Genomic DNA, 16,790 nt, shown 5'->3' with positions numbered 1-16,790 from the left:
TCAATGTCCATAGATTGTGTTAAAGTCTCTGCACACTGAAACCTCATATCTACAGTGGGACAAGGGTTTTCTGTGGCAGCATCACTGGCACTGTCAAAAACATAATGTGTCTCAAACACAACACAAACTGCACATGACACAGATAAAAGTGTTGTCAAATGATTAAACTTAACTTTGAACACAATCAGCTCATCAACAGTTTTAGGAGGAACTTTGGTATCGAATGTCTGAGAGTTTCTGATCAAATATTTAAATGAATCATAGCAACAATTAAAATATAAACTAGAGGAGACCAGAGGTGTATAGTAACGAAGTAGATGTACTTCGTTACACTACTTAAGTAGTTTTTTTGAGGATTTGTACTTTACTGGAGTTCTTTTTTTAATCAGGACTTTTACTTTTACTTCACTACATTTAAAAGTTAAAAAATATACTTTTACTCCGTTACATTTACGTTTGCCACCTCGTTACTCGTTACAAATTAAAATAGAAATATAATTACCTGTAGGCTATATGACCAAATAATCGCCTGCGTGCAAATATGCGCATGTGCTCTAAAAGCCGTCGAGGGTCCGACCTCATTCAGTGAAAGCCCGTTCAATTAAATGCCCGGGCGATTACTAGGCTAGTATTTGAATCTGCGATAGTGAAGCATTCACACAGTCTCTGTCACCACGAGTCCACGACCTGCTGCTGCTGCTGCTGCTGCTGCTGCGGAGAGCTGTGGCCGCAGACGGCTCCAAAGATCCTCTATGCCTAACAGGATCGATCACTCTCATGCGCCGATTGATAAGTTTCGTTTTTACCGCGCTCCACTGCATGCGTGCCTGTTGCAAATACCGGCCTGGTTCTTATAAACGCCTTGGCTCCAAGTTGATTGAGCATATTAAAGGCCCGGGCCACTAATGATCATATACGGTACACAGACAGACGCCTGCTTTATATTCTCAGGCAGACACAGACACTTGATTCACTCACTCTACATGTTTGCTCAGGTGTTTTTTGGTTTTATCATTCCACATCTATTCACCTGAAAGTGAAATAAAACAACACACAAGCAAAACAAGTGGTTGTTTTGCTTCTTTTTATGCTAAATACATTGTACTTGTACTTGTACTTTTGATACTTGAGTATATTTTTTCACAAGATACTTTTGATACTTAAGTACATTTAATGTGAGCTACTTTAAGACTTTTACTCAAGTAATTTTCTTATGCGTGACTTTTACTTTTACCAAAGTCGTTTTTTGTTATGGTAATTCTACTTTTACTTAGTTATTTTTTTCAAGTACTTTATACACCTCTGGAGGAGACTAAAGATGGCGCCCTGTGGAACTCCGGGAGTAAATTTGATCATAGCAAATGAACATTAAGCAAGTGAGAAAAATATCATCAGAGGAGCGATGACGTAATAACACTGAGACAAGAGGAACATGTTCTGTTCATATGTTAATATACATGAGTCACAGTATCAGTGGCTGCACTTTAAAGTATTTATATGACACAACATCCATAATTTAAACAGTCTTCAGAATGAGTGCAGACTTAGTGGATATCACTCTATGTAGATGATACTTGACTTTATATTTGTGTATCCCCAAAGGATACAGAGACATATCAAGCTTCTGTCTTTCAAACAACAGAGAAGTTGACTCGTCCTGCTTTCAAATCAAGGCTACCAATGTATTAATTGAAAAATATTAAAAGTATTAGAAAAAAGATATAAAAAAACATTTGCATTTGGATCCCACAAATGTTTTGTGTATATAACTCAGTGAAGACATTGATCAAGTGTTGTTTCATGACACTGACAAAACATCACCATCTTATGATGTTATAAAAACCAAAGATAGAATCAAATTTTATTTGATGAACAGATCTTTATTTTTTGGAAATAGTGAAATTATAAACATGAAAGAAAACTGTCAAACACATCAGAGAGAAAGACAGAACATGGTAATGAAAGAACAAGAGAGTGTGTTAGAGAGAACAGAGTAAAACCAGTAGTAGAGTCCCAGTGAGTCAGCTCAGGACTGGGGACACTGGTCTCTCCTCAGTGTCTCTGAGACCAGAGTCTGGGAGCCCTGGGTGGCCTCACAGGTCACAGAGCCCAGCTTCCTCCACTGGTCTGCAGGGAGCCTCAGGGTGCTGCTCCAGCTGTAGAGGCCGTCCTTCCCCAGCACCACGGGGCTCCTGCTCTCCTCCCAGCTGCTGCTGCTGCTGCCGTCCACCTTCCAGACCAGACTCCAGTCTGAGGGGAAGCCCTTGTTGGCCAGGCACATGAGCGTGGCCTTCCCCTGCTGCTGCAGCTCCTCACTGGAGGGGGGCAGCACCGTCAGGGTGGGACGGGTATCACCTAGGAGACACAGACCATAAACTGTCAATCCAACAGCAGCCACTTGGACACCTTTACTCTGCTCCACCAGTCACTCACTCACACATTGTTTCACTTCCCTTCAAGAAGCCTCTCATGCACATCAGCACAGAGACAATCATCATACAGTTTGACCTGAAACATATCAAACTACTCTAAAAATACAAAAAGCTCATTGGGAAACAATCATACATTTTCTGTGAGTTTGATTTTCAGGTGAAACACATACAGATTTATCAAATAATCTGACAACGATCAAATGTTCCTCGAGTGGAAAATACTCCACATTGAGCAAAGTCTTAAAATTATTTAAATGAACAATGGAAACAGTGAATCACAGGTTTCAAAAGGATTTCAAAAACTAGTACTACTACTCAGTGGCGGCCGGTCAATAGGGGGCGCTAGGGCGCCGCCCCCATCAAAATTTCAGGAAAAAAGTGTAGACACAGTAAACATAAATATAATAAAAAGTAATTACCATATCTGTTCAGTGTTCACTCATACAATGGGTTTTACTTTGAAATTCGTAAGCCTTTCCATTCCATATTGGGTTTATTCTGGGTTGTTTCATACATTTCAATAGCGAGGGGCGCCGGCCTAATGAGTGTGTATGTGGGCTCTTAAACTTTTGGCTTCCATGTGACTTCATGCTGGTCTCTAATTGGTCACTTCAAGATTCTCCTCCGGGCGCAGCTCTCTGCGCCCGTGGCCAATCAGCGCGTTTGGGTCATTTTTTCATCCAATCGGATTGATTCATGATACCTGACCTGTCAATCAAAGTCACTCCCCTGGCAGCGGCGACGTGCCTGTCACTCAAACAGCTACAGCGCACCCGCGTGCACCGTTAATATAATACATACATGGCGTGCACACGGAGCAGACAGAAAACAACAACAAGACAGGAGACAATGGCGGCCGCAGCAAAAGAAAAATCTGTTGTTTCAGGTTATGTTCAGAGTTTCATCCTAAAATCGGCTATAAAGGCGCCGCTGTTTCACTATTTAGCCTAACTAATTTTCAGCTGCGTCACCTTTACTTTGAAAGTCCAGTGGGGCTAGATCAGAACGGAGCGTTTGTACGGAGGGAGAGATCAGCTGATCCGCTGCTGACTGCTGTTTACTGCTGGATGTGAAGTTAGCAATGCTCTTTATTTATCTTATTTATCTGACGCCCCCCCAATTTATTTTAGCACCAGCCGCCACTGCTACTACTACTACTACTACTACGAAACAATAAATTAAATGTACGATATATTAAAAAACAAATGACGTTTGACCATTTCTACAGTTAAACTTCAATTCAGTCATGGCAGGCATGAAACAAGAAAGGCCCTACGTTTAACTCCACGATTAAGAAGGAGAAATAAAAACACAAATAATAAAAAATATAGTTAATAAAATAAAAGATTTTATTTGCTAAAAACTAAAAAAAGAAAAAAATCTTTTTAGTATTTTTGCAGAAACTTACTTCCAACATCCAGTCTGGTTCCTCCACCAAAAGTCCACCACAGTGATACAAAGTCATTGAGCCGTCGTACAAAAACCTCTCACTGTATAAACACGGCTCTCTGACTCTGTCACACTGAACTACTCTTATCTACAAGATTTTATCATGAAACTTTAACAAAAATGTTTTGTATCTTTTTCTTTATCGTTTATCCTTTTTATGTTGAAAAATTTGAAGTCATCAGATTTTTTTTTTAAAGAATAATATTTTTGGATCCTAAAACTGAAATTTTTTCACTTTTCAAAAAAATCACAAAAAGCCAAGTATGTACTTTTCTTTGCCATTTTAGGATTTAACAAATTATATTAAAGAAATATTCGCTTACTTCCAATATCCAGTCTGGTTCCTCCACCGAACGTGTACCACAGTGATACAAAGTCATTGAGTCGTCGTACAAAAACCTCTCACTGTGGAGACACGGCTCTCTGACTCTGAAACAAACAAACTCACCATAATTAGTCTGTCTGTAATGTTTTGGCAGCAGATGTGAGAAATGACAACAACACAGTACAAAAAGGACAATACGTATCATCAATTTTTAATATTTGTTCATTTTAAGAAAAATCTACACTTTCAAAAATGTTTTAAGACATGAGAAAATATAATAGGAATTAAAGAAGCTCAAGCAGATAAAACCTAAACAGCATTAAAAAAGCACTTTCTGGTCAATATACTCATCAACTGATTGATCCATTGATAATCAGGATGATCAGATTGATCCCAGTCCCTGGTGGAGTCAGTCAGAGCATTTCCATAGAGAGCCACTTTGCATCAGCAGCACCATGCTCCAGTGCTCTGGGAGAGTTTATAGTCCTGAGAGTTGAAGACTGGATGACTGACAGCTGTCCTTCATGACAACACAAGACACAGAAATCCTCCTCATCAAAAACATGACTTTGGTCTCCGTCCTCATCTGGACTCTCCTCTGCTGCTGCTTCACAGCTAAAGTCCAGAGAATCCAACTCCTCTATCAACATCTGTCCCTCTGAAATGAAGCCCACAAAACCATGACTCTGTTTTATCTTTCTGTCTCTGTGTCCTCAGAGTCCAGAGGTCAGGTCACACTGACTCAGCCTGGAGCAGTGAGATCTGCTGTAGGAGGCTCAGTCACCATCAGATGTAGAGTCAGTCCAGCTGTTGCTAGCACGAGCGATTTACACTGGTACCAACAGGGAGATGGAGAAAAACCTAAACTCCTCATCAAGTACACTTCCACTCGAGCATCAGGGATTCCAGGTCGTTTTACAGGCAGTGGATCAAACTCTGACTTCACTCTGAGCATCAGTGGAGTCCAGGCTGAAGATGCAGCAGTTTACTACTGTCAGAGTGTACACAATATCAACAGTCAGCTTTTGTTCACACAGTGAAAAAGCGTCGTACAAAAACCTCCCTCAGTCAAACTGAACAGAAACTGAACTGACTGCTGCAGCTGGAAGATACTGCAGAGACTGATACAGTTCACTGACACACACACACACACACACACACACACACACGCACACACACACACACAATACCAGTGAAGCTTAGTCAGACCATTAACATCACAACTACGTCAGCACAATCGGCTCCACTGATGTCCACACTATGCCACAATATGATAACGGAACGTTATGAGACAGAGTTGTTTTCAAGGTAAATACAGAGACTGCTTGCTGAAAAAATTACCTCTAAAACAACTCTGTCTGGTAATGTTCTGTTATTATCTCATAGCGTGGTGGATGTGCAGGTCACAACTTGTCCATGAGAGCGTATTGGAGTTGTTGGATTGTGTATTTGATGAGTTTGATGAGGGAAACCAAGAAATCCCATTAGCTTAGCTTAGCTCTGAGCGGCTCGCCGTTCGGCTCGGCTGTTCTCACCGACAAATAAAGGTAACAAACCTTCTGCTATGACTACAGGGATTAAGGCAATGGGCCAGTTTGCCAAAAATGTTGAACTATCCCTTTAAGGAAACATCAATGTCCACAGACTGTGTTGAAATCTCTGCACACTGAAGCCTCACATCTGGAATGTCACAAGTGTTTTCTGTGGCAGAAACACTGGCTTTGTTGTAAACATAATTTGTCTGAAACACAACACAAACTGTACATGACACATTCAAAAGTGTTGTTAGATGATTAAATTGAACTTTGAACACAATTCGCTGATCAACATTTTCAGGAGAAACTTTGGTATCTAATGTCTGAGATGTTCTGATCAAATATTTATTACTGTTGGAAAAATGGATCATAGCAACAAAAAAAATATAAACGTGAGGGGACTAAAGATGGCGCCTTGTGGAACGCCAGGAGTAAATTTCTTTATAGGTGATGAACATTAAGCAAGTGAGAGAAAAAAATTACAGGACAGGTGAACACTGTGAGACAAAATAAGAGGGACATGTGCTGTTTATATATAAGTCAACAGTATCAGTGGCTGCACTTTAAAATGTCTTATATGAAACCATATCCAGCGTTTTAATCAGTGAGGATGATTGAATGAGTGAGTTGTTCCAGCAGTGAGGAGGACACAGCATGATGTGTTGAGGACAGCTCCAGTTGAGTGACTCTGTGTGTTTGCATATGTGTCCTTCCTCTCTGCTCCCAGCCGTTAAGAGGCCAGTGTTGATCAGTGTGTGTCCAGGCCTTTCACAGCCACTGACACCACAGCAGCTCAATGATGATGTCTGTGACTCTACTGCTGGCCACCCTGGGGCTCCTTGTTCAGGGTGAGACTCTCTGCTGAAAACTTTGCTTCAGGATGGAACCAGGTTCACCACAATGATGTTCTGCTATGATGGAGAAACACTGAAACCAGCAGCATTGACCCTCTTCCATCTATTCTCCAAGTTAAAGAAATTATCCTCTTCTGTTTGGATGTTGATCTTTCTCCAAGATGGATTTGTCTCAGTAATTCTTCTCCTCTTGTTCATGTTTTTCAGGTTCATCAGGAGAAATCATCCTGACTCAGACTCCTGGATCTCAGTCTGTTGTTCTAGGTCAGACTGTTTCTCTCAGATGTAAAGCCAGTTCAAGTGTTGCTTATGACCTACAGTGGTACCTTCAGAAACCTGGAGAAGCTCCTAAACTCCTGATTCGTGATGATACAACCCGTTACTCTGGAGTCCCAGAACGTTTCAGTGGAAGTAGATCTAGTGACACTGACTACACTCTGACCATCAGTGGAGTTCAGGCTGAAGATGCAGGAGTTTATTACTGTCAACAGGATGAAACCTTCCCGTTCACACAGTGATACAACGTCGTACAAAAACCTCCCTCAGCTACGCAGGAACTGATCTGACTAAACAGCTGCACTGACACTATGGTTTGACTAGAAAGTTTTCCCTTAAAGGAATACTATATTTATTAAATATACTAATTAACAAAGGAATTCATTTATGTTTTTAAAACAGTATTTAAGAAGTAATTTTGTCAAAACAGTTCAATCAAATGGCCCCTTTTGAGTTAAGATTTTTTAGGATGCTAACAACAATATATTAACAAAATATGCAAGACTGAAGAACTTCCAAATTGAACTCTGAATATCCATCAAATAAAATAATGTGTATTGAGAAATGACAATACACTTAAACTTTAAAAATGTTCTTCATTAAATATTGAAAAAGATAGCACAGTTGAATAATATGATGGTTCTGTTAAAAAGAGAAACAGCTGCAGAGTGAGTGAAGACTTAGTGGATAATATCACCCTATGCTGATGATACTTGACTTTGTGAATCCCCAAAGGATACAGAGACATTGTAAAATTCTGTCTGTCAAACAAATAGGACTAGCCCAGTTTTCAAATCAAGGCTGCCAATGTATTAATTGAAAAATAATACAAGTTTAAGAAAAAAACTTCTAGAAAAAAACATTTACATTTGTATCTCACAAATTCTTTGTTCAGTGGAGACATTGATCAAGTGTTTTTTCATGTCACTGACAAAGCATCATCATCTTATGATAGTATAAAAAGCGACAGAATCAAAATTTATTTGATGAACAGAACTTTATTTTCTGGAAATAGTGAAATTACATGATAGAAAACTTTCAAACACATCAGAGAGAAAGACAGAACATGATAATGAAAGAATGGAGAGTGTTAGAGAGAACAGAGTAAAACCAGTAGTAGAGTCCCAGTGAGTCAGCTCAGGACTAAGGACACTGGTCTCTCCTCAGTGTCTCTGAGACCAGAGGCTGGCAGCCCTGGGTGGCCTCACAGGTCACAGAGCCCAGCTTCCTCCACTGGTCTGCAGGGAGCCTCAGGGTGCTGCTCCAGCTGTAGAGGCCGTCCTTCCCCAGCACCCCGGGGCTCCTGCTCTCCTCCCAGCTGCTGCTGCTGCTGCCGTCCACCTTCCAGACCAGACTCCAGTCTGAGGGGAAGCCCTTGTTGGCCAGGCACATGAGCGTGGCCTTCCCCTGCTGCTGCAGCTCCTCACTGGAGGGGGGCAGCACCGTCAGGGTGGGACGGGTATCACCTAGGAGACACAGACCATAAACTGTCAATCCAACAGCAGCCACTTGGACACCTTTACTGTGTGAGAGCTGGTTTTGTCCTTTAAGGAGTTTCTGTCAGATGTTTTTCTGCTCCACCAGTCACTCACTCACACATTATTTCACTTCCCTTCAAGAAGCCTCTCATGCACATCAGCACAGAGACAATCATCATACAGTTTGACCTGAAACACATCAAACTACACTAGAAATATATGAAGCTCATTTAGGAAACAATCATACATTTTTCGTGAGTTTGGTTCTCAGGTGCAACACAAACAGATTCATCAAATAATATGACAATGATCAAATGTTCCTCGAGTGGAAAATACTTCTCATTGGATAAACTCTTAAAATGACTCAAATGAACAATGGAAACAGTGAATCGCAGGGATCAATGGATTTTAAAAACTAGTACTACTACTACTACTAAACAATATATTAAACATACAACATATTTAACAACAAATTATGTTTGACTATTTCTACAGTTCAACTTCAATTCGATCATGGCTGGCATGCGACAAGAAAACTTCAGAAAAGAGGCCCTACATTTAACTCCATGATTTAGAAGGAGAAATAAAAACACAAATATGAAAAATATAGTTAATAAAATAAATATTTTATTCGCTAAAAACTAAAAAAAAAAAAAAGATATTTTAAATATTTTTTCAGAAACTTACTTCCAACATCCAGTCTGGTTCCTCCACCAAAAGTCCACCACAGTGATACAAACTCATTGAGCCGTCGTACAAAAACCTCTCACTGTAGAGACACGGCTCTCTGACTCTGTCACACTGAACTACTCTCATCTACAAGATTTTATCATAAAACTTTAACGTAAATTTTTTGTATCTGTTTCTTTATCGTTTATCCTCTTTATGTTGCAAAATTTGAAGTCATCAGATTTTTTTTTTCTTTAAAGAATAAATATTTTTGGATCCTAAAACTGAATTTTTTTCACTTTTCAAAAAATCACAAAAGCCAAGTATGTGCTTCTCTTTGCCATTTTAGGATTTAACAAGTTAAATTAAATTAAATTTCATGAAGAAATATTCACTTACTTCCAACATCCAGTCTGGTTCCTCCACCGAACGTGAGCCACAGTGATACAAAGTCATTGAGCCGTCGTACAAAAACCTCTCACTGTAGAGACACGGCTCTCTGACTCTGAAACAAACAAACGAACGTTTTGGCAGCTGATGTGACAAATTACAACAGTATAATTGTAAATTTTTAATATCTGTTAAATTTAAAGAGACCCTGAGGAGTTTGCTTTTGGTTATAAAAGAGTCTCATATCTACATAAGTCACACTTGTTAATGGGTCCATTTTCGATAAATATATTTTTTTGTCTTTTTAATTATTTTGATATTATTATTTATAGGTCGAGTCGCCCAGCATTTACTACTTTCGGTTTCCTGGATGCCGGCGGGTCAAGGGAATAACGCTGGCGGATCGCCATTTATGGTCGGAAAGATGACAGAATCTGATCCAGTGGCGGCTGGTGCTAAAATAAATTGGGGGGGCGTCAGATAAATAAGATAAATAAAGAGCATTGCTAACTTCACATCCAGCAGTAAACAGCAGTCAGCAGCGGATCAGCTGATCTCTCCCTCCGTACAAACGCTCCGTTCTGATCTAGCCCCACTGGACTTTCAAAGTAAAGGTGACGCAGCTGAAAATTAGTTAGGCTAAATAGTGAAACAGCGGCGCCTTTATAGCCGATTTTAGGATGAAACTCTGAACATAACCTGAAACAACAGATTTTTCTTTTGCTGCGGCCGCCATTGTCTCCTGTCTTGTTGTTGTTTTCTGTCTGCTCCGTGTGCACGCCATGTATGTATTATATTAACGGTGCACGCGGGTGCGCTGTAGCTGTTTGAGTGACAGGCACGTCGCCGCTGCCAGGGGAGTGACTTTGATTGACAGGTCAGGTATCATGAATCAATCCGATTGGATGAAAAAATGACCCAAACGCGCTGATTGGCCACGGGCGCAGAGAGCTGCGCCCGGAGGAGAATCTTGAAGTGACCAATTAGAGACCAGCATGAAGTCACATGGAAGCCAAAAGTTTAAGAGCCCACATACACACTCATTAGGCCGGCGCCCCTCGCTATTGAAATGTATGAAACAACCCAGAATAAACCCAATATGGAATGGAAAGGCTTACGAATTTCAAAGTAAAACCCATTGTATGAGTGAACACTGAACAGATATGGTAATTACTTTTTATTATATTTATGTTTACTGTGTCTACACTTTTTTCCTGAAATTTTGATGGGGGCGGCGCCCTAGCGCCCCCTATTGACCGGCCGCCACTGATCTGATCACCTTCGAACCTTCGACTTTCATTCTTGATTAATGAAAACATTCTTGGCAAATGTTTTCACTTTCATCCGTCTTGCGCCGGTCCAAGAATTTCACGCGTGCTGAGGCTCATGGAAAATTTAGGGTGAAGAATTCCGAAACTAGTCCCTTAAATGAAAAAAATCCACATTTTACAAAACTGTTTTAAGATATGTGAAAATATATTAAGAATAAAATTAGTGCAAACACATAAAACCTAAGAAGCATTACAAATAATAATTAGCACTTTCTGATCAATACTCTGATGAAGTTATTGATCCATTGATAATCAGGATGATCAGATTGATCCCAGTCCCTGTTGGAGTCAGTCAGAGCATTTCCATAGAGAGCCACTTTGCATCAGCAGCACCATGCTCCAGTGCTCTGGGAGAGTTTATAGTCCTGAGAGTTGAAGACTGGATGACTGACAGCTGTCCTTCATGACAACACAAGACACAGAAATCCTCCTCATCAAAAACATGACTTTGGTCTCCGTCCTCATCTGGACTCTCCTCTGCTGCTGCTTCACAGGTAAAGTCCAGAGAATCCAACTCCTCTATCAACATCTGTCCCTCTGAAATGAAGCCCACAAAACCATGACTCTGTTTTATCTTTCTGTCTCTGTGTCCTCAGAGTCCAGAGGTCAGGTCACAGTGACTCAGACTGGAGCAGTGAGATCTGCTTTAGGAGGCTCGGTCACCATCAACTGTAGAGTCAGTCAGGATGTTTATGCTGACAGCAACGGGCACTTTTTAGCCTGGTACCAACAGAGAGATGGAGAAAAACCTAAACTCCTCATTTATCTGGCTTCCACTCGAGCATCAGGGATTCCAGGTCGTTTTACAGGCAGTGGATCAAACTCTGACTTCACTCTGAGTATCAGTGGAGTCCAGGCTGAAGATGCAGCAGTTTACTACTGTCAGTCATATAGTCAACACTATATCAACAGCCAGTGGGTGCTGGGGGATTTAATGCTACCATTTGGCGTGTTCACACAGTGAAAAAGCGTCGTACAAAAACCTCCCTCAGTCAAAGTGAACAGAAACTGAACTGACTGCTGCAGCTGGAAGATACTGCAGAGACTGATACAGTTCACTGAGGACACACACACACACACACACACACACACACTTATATACATAAATATATAGAATAGATTAGAAAATACTCAGATCAAATTCAGATCCTCCAACAGCTTACATAACAATGATATGATATGATATAAATGATATAAAAAATAAAACTTGTATAACATAACAAAAGGCATTGTGCATTTTGATGGCAGTATGAATGAAGGATTTCCTGAATCTTTCTATTCTGCAGGTCAGGGGGATGAGCCTGCTACTGCTCCTCTGACCTATGAGAGTCTTGTGTAGAGGGTGTTGGGGGTCACACAGGATGCACTTTCCTCCACTTAACCACAGCCACCACCAGCTCTGCTCCCCCTCCCCATCACACAGCTACCTTTCTTGATGAGCTTGTCTAGTCTGTTCCTGTCCCTGACCCTGATGTTTCTCTGGGAGGGAGTTCAGTATTCACCCAAGTCCAGTTAACCTAGACTGAACAACTTCCAAAGGATTAAATGCTGAACAATGTTGCAGCACCATGCTCCAGTGCTCTGGGAGAGTTTATAGTCCTGAGAGTTGAAGACTGGTGACTGACAGCTGTCCTTCATGACAACACAAGACACAGAAATCCTCCTCATCAAAAACATGACTTTGGTCTCCGTCCTCATCTGGACTCTCCTCTGCTGCTGCTTCACAGGTAAAGTCCAGAGAATCCAACTCCTCTATCAACATCTGTCCCTCTGAAATGAAGCCCACAAAACCATGACTCTGTTTTATCTTTCTGTCTCTGTGTCCTCAGAGTCCAGAGGTCAGGTCACAGTGACTCAGCCTGGAGCAGTGAGATCTGCTGTAGGAGGCTCAGTCACCATCAGATGTAGAACCAGTCAGGATGTTTATAACAACAACTTTTTAGCCTGGTACCAACAGAGAGATGGAGAAAAACCTAAACTCCTCATTTACACTGCTTCCACTCGAGCATCAGCGATTCCAGGTCGTTTTACAGGCAGTGGATCAAACTCTGACTTCGCTCTGAGCATCAGTGGAGTCCAAGCTGAAGATGCAGCAGTTTACTACTGTCAGAGTGCTCACTACATCAACAGCAAGTGGGTGTTCGTCGTACAAAAACCTCCCTCAGTTAAAATGAACAGAAACTGAACTGACTGCTGCAGCTGGAAGATACTGCAGAGACTGATACAGTTCACTGAGGACACACACACACACCTACATCACATCCACCGCTTAGATATTTTCATTTTCATACACACAGGCACAGGCACAGGCACAGGCACACACACACACACACACACACACACGCACGCACGCACGCACACACACACACACACACACACACACACACACACACATACACACACACACACTGTTCACAATGTCTCCATCAGTCTACCTACAGAGTCCTGCAGAGTTAGCTCCAGTAACGTCACCTCAGAGTCAGAGTCAGAGTCAGTTTATCTGCCATTTGTGGAAGGAGACCACATTGGAAAAGGGTTTGCGAGAGCTCAAAAATAAACATTTAAGACAATAATACAATAGACAACCAAAATAAACAATCAATAAACAGATACAATAGATAAAATAAAAATGGACAATTTGCCCCCATAGGCTGACGGTCACATAGGAAAAGTACAGTACATATTAAAAAAATGCATACTTTGTAAAGTGCAAAGTGCAAGGTGCCTGCCACTGGCGCCTGCAGGAGCATAAAAAAAACAAAGAAAGCAAAGAAAAAAACCTGATTCAATATCAAGGAAACATCAATGTCCACAGACTATGTTAAAGTCTCTGCACACTGAAGCCTCACATCAGCAATGTCACAAGTGTTTTCTGTGGCAGAAACACTGGCTGTGTCATAAACATAATGTGTCTGAAACACAACACAAACTGTACATGACACATTCAAAAGTGTAACCAGAGGATTAAACTGAACATCAAACACAGTCGGCTGATCAACAGTTTTAGGAGGATCTTTGGTATCTAATGTCTGAGATGCTCTGATCAAATATTTATTACTGGTAGGAAAATGGATCATAGCAACAAATAAAATATAAACTAGAGGGGACCAAGGATGGCGCCTTGTGGAATGCCTGGAGTAAATATGGTTATAGCAGATGAACATTAAGCAAGTTAGAAAAAAAATGTGTAATGGTGATGACTGATTAACACTGTGAGACAAAATAAGAGGGACATGTGCTGTTTATATATAAGTCAACAGTATCAGTGGCTGCACTTTAAAATTTCTTATATGAAACCATATCCAGAGTTTTAATCAATGAGGATGAATGAATGAGTCAGTTGTTCCAGCAGTGAGGAGGACACAGCATGATGTGTTGAGGACAGCTCCAGTTGAGTGACTCTGTGTGTTTGCATATGTGTCCTTCCTCTCTGCTCCCAGCCGTTAAGAGGCCAGTGTTGATCAGTGTGTGTCCAGGCCTTTCACAGCCACTGACACCACAGCAGCTCAATGATGATGTCTGTGACTCTACTGCTGGCCACCCTGGGGCTCCTTGTTCAGGGTGAGACTCTCTACTGAAAACTTTGCTTCAGGATGGAACCAGGTTCACCACAATGATGTTCTGCTATGATGGAGGAACACTGAAACCAGCAGCATTGACCTTCTTCCATCTATTCTCCACGTTAAAGACATGATCCTCTTCTGTTTGGATGTTGATCTTTTTCCAAGATGGATTTGTCTCAATAACTCTTCTCCTCTTGTTGATGTTTTTCAGGTTCATCAGGAGAAATCATCCTGACTCAGACTCCTGCAGCTCAGTCTGTTGTTCTAGGTCAGACTGTTTCTCTCAGGTGTAAAGCCAGTGCATATGTTGGTACTGATCTACAGTGGTACCTCCACAAACCTGGAGAAACAACTAAACTCCTGATTTATAATGATGTAACCCGTTACTCTGGAGTCCCTGAACGTTTCAGTGGAAGTAAATCCAGTGACACTGACTTCACTCTGACCATCAGTGGAGTTCAGGCTGAAGACGCAGGAGTTTATTACTGTCAACAGGATGAAACCCTCCCGTTCACACAGTGATACAACGTCGTACAAAAACCTCCCTACGCTGCAGAGGAACTGATCTGATTTAACAGCTGCACTGAAACTAAAAACTTCAACATATTCTAACGTTGTAAAAATCACTAAATTTTCAATATGAGGTAATTTTATCAAATCAGTAATGTTTAATCAAATGTCTCTTTTTGAGTTGATAAGATTTCCAATTAATTTTTTTATCAAACACATTCAGTAGGTCAATCAATGCAATAAAAAAAAGTCAACTAAACCCAAACTAAATGAATTTATTGCAAAAACAATGCTACAACTAAATATTCAAGACATAAGAACTTCCAAATTTTACTCCAAATATCCATCAAATTAAATACTTTTTGTACAGATGGCATTACAGTAAAAATGTCTAATTTTCATAAAATATTGAAGAAAATAGCAGAGTTGAACTTTATCATGGCCCTGTCATAAAGAGAAACAGAGGGAGAGCTAGGAAAGTGCAGACTAAATATTACTCTATGCGGATGATACTTGACTTTATATTTGTGTGTCCCCAAAATATATTAAATTTCTGTCAGTCAAACAACAGAGAAGTTGACTAGTCGAATTTACCAATCATGGCTACCAGTGTATTATTGAAAAATATTAAACGTATGAAGAAAAAGTCATTTGTAGGTTCTAAATGTGAATGGTTTTTTAAAGTTTGGTGTATGGAGGGATCGATGAAGTGTTATTTCATAGCACTGACAAAGAATCATCATCTTATGATGTTATAAAAACCAAAGACTGAATCAAAATTTGATGAACAGATCTTTATTCTCTGGAAATATTGAAATTACATGAAAGAAAACTGTCAATCACATCAGAGAGAAAGACAGAACATGATCATGAAAGAACAAGAGAGTGTTAGAGAGAACAGTGTAAAACCAGTAGTAGAGTCCCAGTGAGTCAGCTCAGGACTGGGGACACTGGTCTCTCCTCAGTGTCTCTGAGACCAGAGTCTGGGAGCCCTGGGTGGCCTCACAGGTCACAGAGCCCAGCTTCCTCCACTGGTCTGCAGGGAGCCTCAGGGTGCTGCTCCAGCTGTAGAGGCCGTCCTTCCCCAGCACCACGGGGCTCCTGCTCTCCTCCCAGCTGCTGCTGCTGCTGCCGTCCACCTTCCAGACCAGACTCCAGTCTGAGGGGAAGCCCTTGTTGGCCAGGCACATGAGCGTGGCCTTCCCCTGCTGCTGCAGCTCCTCACTGGAGGGGGGCAGCACCGTCAGGGTGGGACGGGTATCACCTAGGAGACACAGACCATAAACTGTCAATCCAACAGCAGCCACTTGGACACCTTTACTGTGTGAGAGCTGGTTTTGTCCTTTAAGGAGTTTCTGTCAGATGTTTTTTCTGCTCCACCAGTCACTCACTCACACATTGTTTCACTTCCCTTCAAGAAGCCTCTCATGCACATCAGCACAGAGACAATCATCATACAGTTTGACCTGAAACATATCAAACTGCTCTAGAATACATGAAGCTTACATACATATCATACATTTTCCGTGAGTTTGATTTTCAGGTGCAACACAAACAGATTTATCAAATAATCTGACAACCATCAAATGTTCCTCGAGTGGAAAATACTCCTCATTGAACAAACTCTTAAAATGATTTAAATGAACAATGGAAACAGTGAATCACAGGTTTCAAAAGGATTTCAAAAACTAGTACTACTACTACTACGAAACAATATATTAAATATACAATATATTTAAAAACAAATGACGTTTGACCATTTCTACAGTTCAACTTCAATTCAATCATGACAGGCATGCGACAAGAAAGGCCCTATGTTTAACTACGATTAAGAAGGAGAAATAAAAACACAAATATGAAAAATATAGTTAATAAAATAAAAGATTTTATATGCTAAAAACTAAAAAAAGAAAAAAAATCTTTTTAGTATTTTTGCAGAAACTTACTTCCAAGCTCCAGTCTGGTTCCTCCACCAAAA

General features: G+C 40.8%; 2 pseudogenes and 1 gene segment (V, D, J or C); 1 reads left to right on the top strand and 2 right to left on the bottom strand.

Moving 5' to 3' along the window:
• LOC146978156 (Ig kappa-b4 chain C region pseudogene) overlaps positions 1-9,434 on the bottom strand; it is a 92,912-nt pseudogene extending 83,478 nt beyond the window's left edge. The window contains exon 1 of the transcript XR_015037050.1: positions 9,418-9,434. The product of XR_015037050.1 is annotated as an Ig kappa-b4 chain C region pseudogene (transcript). The remainder of the gene's footprint in view (positions 1-9,417) is intronic.
• On the top strand, positions 6,462-7,125 carry LOC146978157 (immunoglobulin kappa variable 2-29-like). The segment is given in 2 exon segments: positions 6,462-6,589; positions 6,803-7,125. Coding segments are annotated over 2 exon segments (363 nt in total).
• A 6,279-nt stretch (positions 9,435-15,713) lies between the features above and the next one.
• On the bottom strand, positions 15,714-16,790 carry LOC146978155 (Ig kappa-b4 chain C region pseudogene; annotated as a pseudogene). Its single transcript, XR_015037048.1, has 2 exons — positions 16,759-16,790; positions 15,714-16,076 (listed from the first exon to the last, which is right to left on the bottom strand). The product of XR_015037048.1 is annotated as an Ig kappa-b4 chain C region pseudogene (transcript).

Source organism: Trachurus japonicus, chromosome 11 (assembly GCF_045865225.1).
Source record: "Trachurus japonicus isolate A0001 chromosome 11, Traja_1.0".
Classification (NCBI taxonomy): domain Eukaryota; kingdom Metazoa; phylum Chordata; class Actinopteri; order Carangiformes; family Carangidae; genus Trachurus; species Trachurus japonicus.
Note: the sequence above shows the minus strand (reverse complement) of the source record. Positions and strands in the feature narration are given on the sequence as shown.